At 35.5% G+C, this 6,097-nt stretch overlaps 1 protein-coding gene across 1 annotated transcript; it reads left to right on the top strand.

Annotated features, from left to right (window-relative positions):
• Positions 1–9: 9 nt before the first annotated feature.
• Positions 10–1,711, top strand: LOC135130239 (serine protease snake-like). The gene is made up of 5 exons (XM_064057593.1): positions 10–527; positions 590–675; positions 730–836; positions 888–1,314; positions 1,368–1,711. Exons 1-5 carry the CDS (start codon positions 263–265, stop codon positions 1,551–1,553), a joined length of 1,071 nt encoding a protein of 356 aa, XP_063913663.1. The 5' UTR covers positions 10–262; the 3' UTR covers positions 1,554–1,711.
• Positions 1,712–6,097: the final 4,386 nt, after the last annotated feature.

Here is a 6,097-nt window from a genome sequence, read left to right on the forward strand (position 1 = left end):
ATTCAGCTGTGATTTTTACGTAAACCCAGACGAAAGTCCACGACTTGATTCCCAGAAATCTGTGTTTACCACTACCTGATCTATTTGTTTAACTGTAACGGCAACATTTTCAACCATCGGAAGTCGATGATCACACATCTTGGGAAAAACCCACCTCTTGAAAATCTGGTAGTTTATTTTTTCTCTGACACATCGATCTTGGGCATAAAACTAAATCTCCCGGAAGTCAGTGTCCAAGCCAGTTCTCTTGTGACTGCCGGCAATGGCGGTGATTAGCGGTGTATTGTTGGTTGCGGCATTGTTGAGTCGGGAAACCGCTGCTTTAATTGAAAATCAAGCGTGTAAAGTTCCCGCAACCGGTGAAAACGGCCAGTGTATTCAGTTCCAAAATTGTCAGTATGCTAGAGACTTAGTTCGTTTGAAAAAGAATCCAGAGATTTGTGGATTTAAAAGGAACACTCCGTTAGTGTGTTGTCCCGTTAAACAGAAATTGACTGAATCCAAACCCGGAGCGCTAAGTCAAAAAAGTAAGTATATAAAATTTGTGACTAAGTGGTTTGCAGTTTTTTGATTGTGTAACTTTTAACAGAATGCGGCGAATATTTCAACCAAAGAGTGCTACCGCAATCAATCGACTTTGGAACGAAATCTAAATCTCGAGAATTTCCTCATATGGTACTAAAACCAATATTTAGTAAAAAAATATATATGTCGCACGCTTTATTTTAGGCAGCTGTTGGTTACGGTCAAACTAAAAATTTATGGTTATGTGGAGGAACTCTTATCAGTCACCGTTTCGTCCTAAGTGCCGCACATTGCGCATACTCTGCAGATTTGTAAGTACTCCCACTTGGTACTTTATCCAAAAAACTAATTTTTGTATTCAGTGGACCAGCAACGTTGATTCGTGTGGGAGACCTAGATTTAAAAAATACCACCGAAGACGCAGACCCTCAAGACTTCAAAATCACCAAAATCCATGTACACCCAAAATACAAACTCTCTTCGCACTACCACGACATCGCTCTATTTAAAACCGAAAAACACGTTTATTTTGGGTTTTATGTAAAGCCGGCTTGTTTGCAAGTGCCAAAGAATCTTCCCATTAACACTTTAGTAGCAACTGGATGGGGCAAAATGGGTTTTCTTGGTGAAGCAAGCAGTCATTTATTGAAGGCTGATCTAACTATTGTCAACCATGGTACTTGTGCCAAAAGATACGCCAATGTTGCTCAAACCAGGAAATTGACCAAAGGTATTTTAGATGAATTTCAAATCTGTGCTGGAGATGCTCAAGGAAAAGACACGTGTCCGGTAATATGCGTTGTTTTATTAAAAAAACAGTGTGACTGAATTTTGGATTCTAGGGTGACTCGGGAGGACCGTTGCACTATGCATTAAAGAGAAAGAATAATCTTGCTTTTCATTTTGTAGTCGCCGGAATTACGTCCTTTGGGAAAGGATGTGGTGGCGAAAATAGTGTGGGGGTTTACACTAGAGTGTCGGCGTATGTTAGGTGGATAGAAAATATAGTCTGGAAGGAAGATGACTAATTTTACTGAGAAATAAGAGAGTGTAATTTTTATGTTTATGGATCAGTAAAGTACGAGATTCTCTGAGAAAATTTTAGTAAAGTGATTTTTTTATTGAGTGTCTTCTTAATTTGGAAGTTCGTTGTGACGAGTTTTGCAAATAAATAAAATAACACACATTACTCACTATTTTAACTATTTTCCATTTATCCCAACTGAATGTAACATGTTGTTTAATGTTGCAATTTTCCATTAAAAAAAAAGGACAAACAAAAGGGGCCCCAAAACTGAACCCTGCACCACGTCAGAATCGATTTTTTCGAAATGTGTCTAGATACAGATACAAGAAAACAGATACTTTTTGAAGGTTTGGCGAATAAAATAACTGAAAACATGTTTATGTATTTTTTTATGTATTGTTTAATGAATTTTTTAAAATTAACAACATTTTAAACTTATTGTCACCTAAATTATTACTTCTTGGTGTTAGAATTTGGTTTCCGCTACTAAACACCCGTTCCACAGGTGCAGAAGAAGGGATTGTGGTATTAAATTTAAAAAATAAACATTTTACTGTAGCATAGTTATTCAAGACTGAAAAATCTTTTCTTTTTTCCTGCAAATAGGCCATCGCTTCGCTGTTTGATGTGTCGCAAATTGTGCAATATTTATTACCTACGCTTAAAAAGAATATTTTTTTTGTTTTTATTCCCCAGAGTCCAAATTGTGTTTGAGTATATCTAATAATTACCTCCAGCATTAAAATTAATATTTCAAAAGAATACAGGAAATGATTATTCTGTGCTGAAGGTCTGTTGTCGGCAACCTGATAAAAATATATATTGATTCTTCTATTTGTTCTTGTTTTTCATTCTTGTCTAGTCTTCTTGTTTTCATTACTTTTGGCTGTTGTTCTTCCTCCGTCTTGTCATTTAGTAGGTCTTCAAAATATTCCTCCCATATGTCAGTTTTTCTACTGTGTTTCCAATCAGTTGTCCTTTACTTCTGCAATATACCGTTCTCGTGCTCGTGGTCTGTCTTGCTTTCCTGACTTCTTGGTAGAAGTTTTGTATCTCCGTTCTGTCTTCTGAAATTGAAATATTTGACTTCGCTAATGGGAATTATCATCTACTTAATAATTATCTGGCTTCTGTGGATTGGGAAAGTTGTTTTGTTGGTCTGGATGTGGATGATAAAGTTTCAGTTTTTTATGGTATTCTCTTCGATGGCATCAATGGATTTATTCCAATAAAAACTGTTAAATTGAATAGTTCATCATATCCTAGATGGTTCAATACAGAATTAAAAAATTGGGCACGATTGAGGATTACCTTTATTTTAGATCGTTGAGGGATCACTGCAAAGAACTTAATACAGATCTCTATAAGTCATATTTGACTAGAGTTAACAATAGTTTGTCGAGTAACCCTCAATTCTTTTGGAAATTCATTAAGGATAAAAATAAAGGCGATGGTATTCCAGAAGAAATGGTTTTTAATGAAGAACGTGCAAAAGGTGGAAATGCAATTTCCAACTTATTCGCTCAGTTTTTTTCTTCTGTATATGAAAAGAACAATAGGAATTTCAACCTTAATTTTGTTCCGGATATGGAAATAAATGATTATGGTTTAAAGGTGTCTAGTGAGCATATTTCCCAAATAAAATCCTCCTCCAATTGTGGTCCAGATGGGATTCCAAGCATTCTCTTAAAAAACTGTGTTTTCACAATTCTCTTCCATTGATTTTGTTACTTCAATCGTCTCTAAATGAATGTAAATTTCCTAAAGTTTGGAAAAACAGTTATACATATTATCCCTATTTTTAAAACTGGTGAACGGAATAGAACTGATAATTATAGAGCATACACTACTTTAAAAAATACTTAATAATAATAAAATAATTATTTTATTGTTATTAAATATAGGCAGACGCGACATTACTGTACTGCCACCCACCCGATTCATTCCCAGGACCAGCAAAGCTAGTGGCTGCCAAAGAGCCACCCTGATTTAACGAACAAGACGGATGAAGCAATAAACAAATATATTAAATAACAAAAAGTCCTTTAAACAACATTATATTATGAATACTAACGTTTACAATTTATATAGAATTCTTATCTATATTAATAAAAATGAATCGCGGAAATGTATGTACGCTCATAACTTCAGAACGACTGCACCGAATTCTTTTTTTTACGTGTACCTTATTGTCAGGAGAAGGTTTATATGTAAGAAAATTTATAAAAAATAAGACGGCTAAAAGATAAAAAAAAAATTAAAAATTTTGCATGGGAATCGCCACTTCGAATGAATTTGAATAGTTGGCGTTCCTGACGGACCTGTCGCCTAACTGACGTGTCATACAAAACTAGGTATTTCTTCCGTGCGATTGTGAAAAAAGTATTATTGCATTTCAAATCGTTCTTTGTTTTTTCGTAAAAAAAAACGTCGTTTATTTTAAGAAAAGTCTTAGTTAAAGTGAATTTAGTTACACATTGCGAAAGTGTCTTATGAATTTTGATCTGCCATTCTATTTACCTATGTTCACTTTGTTGATTTCGACAAAACTTCAAACTTTACCGTTATTCGAAGATTTAATTTGAAGTTTTCAATATTTTAAAATCCTCAAGACAAAATTTACACATTTGATTGATTGTGAAAATAATTCTGTGTCGTTTTATGAAGTTCATTACAATGCCGAGAAGACGACAAGCTGACATAAGTCCACGAAGTCAGTCAAATGTGCGATGAACTACCTAAGGTGCAAATCGGGACGATTTATTTCAAGGGTAATTCGGATTCGGAAGTTGATCAGCGTTGTGCTCATAATCAACATCATAATCAAACATTGAAGCGAGACACTGGACGGTATGAATAAAACTGAGTAGATACTCATATTCGAAGTACGAAGTACCTACTTCATTATTACTCTTATATACCTGAGCATCTACCTGATGTACTGTGTATCTACTTGCAAACATTGTATCTCCCTGGACACAAATTGAACATCTACGCGTTTTGTGAGCATTTAATCTAAAAATGAGCATTGGCGTGGCAAATGACTATTTGTCCTTATAAATGATAAATTAAATGTAATATATTTTTTTTTCCTTAAGAATATAGAGTTAACAAAGTTAGTTGAGTTACAAAAGTCTCTTTTGCTCCACGTTGGCCACCAACGAGCGATTTTCATGATTTTTGTGAAACTTTGCTGGTTTTGAATTTGAATTTTCTGTCCTCGATAGTTGATGCTCAGCAAGAACCACGGGAAGGTCTGGAGCAGATCTCGCTAGGAAAGGAGAGGGCTAGGAATTGTTAATGAGGGATAGAACGTTATACAGTACAATACAACGGAAATACAATACAGGTACCTACAATCTAGCTACAATACAGAATAACTACAGATACAGATACAATTCAGATACAATACAAACGCAAAGTTAGTACCCAATACACCACCGGAAGAAATTGCACCAAAAATTGAGAATGTTGCAAAATGAAAACCCAAGCAAGCACACCGATGGAACTCGGGACGAAATCTATTGGTCGCAGCGCTCACACGCCCAAGGGAGAACGCAGCCGCATAAATCCAAGGTCGTCTTACCTCATTCTCAAAGAACGATGCAACCCAGCGTCTAAGGGCCAAAAGAACCCCCCAGGCCAGAGCGTCTGACGACATGGAGAATTCAGTCTCGGAACCAAAGAATGCACTGTTGCAAAATTAAAACCCAAGCAAATGCACCGTGAAAACAAAGCATTTGCACCACTGGAGCTAAATTGGCAAGACCCAAGTTAAGTTAGTAACACATAAAATACACAATACAAAATGCTTCAATTACAATAGTTACAATATACAAATTTCTCCACGTTTGCCAACAAAGAGCGATGACTCTGCTCGCTCGTTGCTGTTGCCCAGCAAGAACCAAACAATACGAGGAGGTCTGGAGTGCGTCTTGCCATTAAAAGAGAGGACTAGGGTTTGATAGCATGGGTGAAGGACACCGTATTTTGTAAATTTGGACGCCGTAGTTTAAAAATGATACATACGGTATTTTGCGAATTATGAACGCTGCACTTTGTATATTCCAAAGCCGTACTTTATCAGTCCTGAATGCATGTTATTAACAATATATTTCAAAAAAAATCTGGCATTTTTGGAAAAATATCCACTTTCCTTTATGTTCACAGCACGTAACACAAAACATTTTCGCTAATATTTATTAACAATAAATTAGAAATTCGCGAACACGTGCTACTTTTAAGCCAAAACGGAGCTCCAGTATTGCTGCTACCAGACCGGAATCAAAACTAAACACAGAGGATGGAAAAATTGACCTTTTATCAGGTAGCTCACGTGACAGTGATGTCATCGTACGTCACGATGAGATTGCAAAAATTATTTTTCATATTTTAGATCAGAAATTGTACATTTTCGGGGTTAATTTAACAATGTTTAAACAAACTAATTTGTTTTTGCTAACCTCGTGTTCTTAGGAAGATGGATTTCGGTTTAATTATCATATATTGATAGTTATCATATTTGAACATTATGAATTATATTAA

The sequence above is a fragment of the Zophobas morio genome, unplaced genomic scaffold, assembly GCF_036711695.1.
Source record: "Zophobas morio isolate AGI-343-1 ecotype UQ-CSIRO unplaced genomic scaffold, CSIRO_AGI_Zmor_V1 ptg000017l, whole genome shotgun sequence".
NCBI lineage: Eukaryota > Metazoa > Arthropoda > Insecta > Coleoptera > Tenebrionidae > Zophobas > Zophobas morio.

Coding starts and splice junctions, on each gene's coding strand:
- LOC135130239 (XM_064057593.1), top strand. CDS start 263: ATGGCGGTGATTAGCGGTGTATTGTTGGTTGCGGCATTGTTGAGTCGG. Junction 528..589: donor CGGAGCGCTAAGTCAAAAAA/GTAAGTATATAA, acceptor AACTTTTAACAG/AATGCGGCGAATATTTCAAC. Junction 676..729: donor CTCGAGAATTTCCTCATATG/GTACTAAAACCA, acceptor GCTTTATTTTAG/GCAGCTGTTGGTTACGGTCA.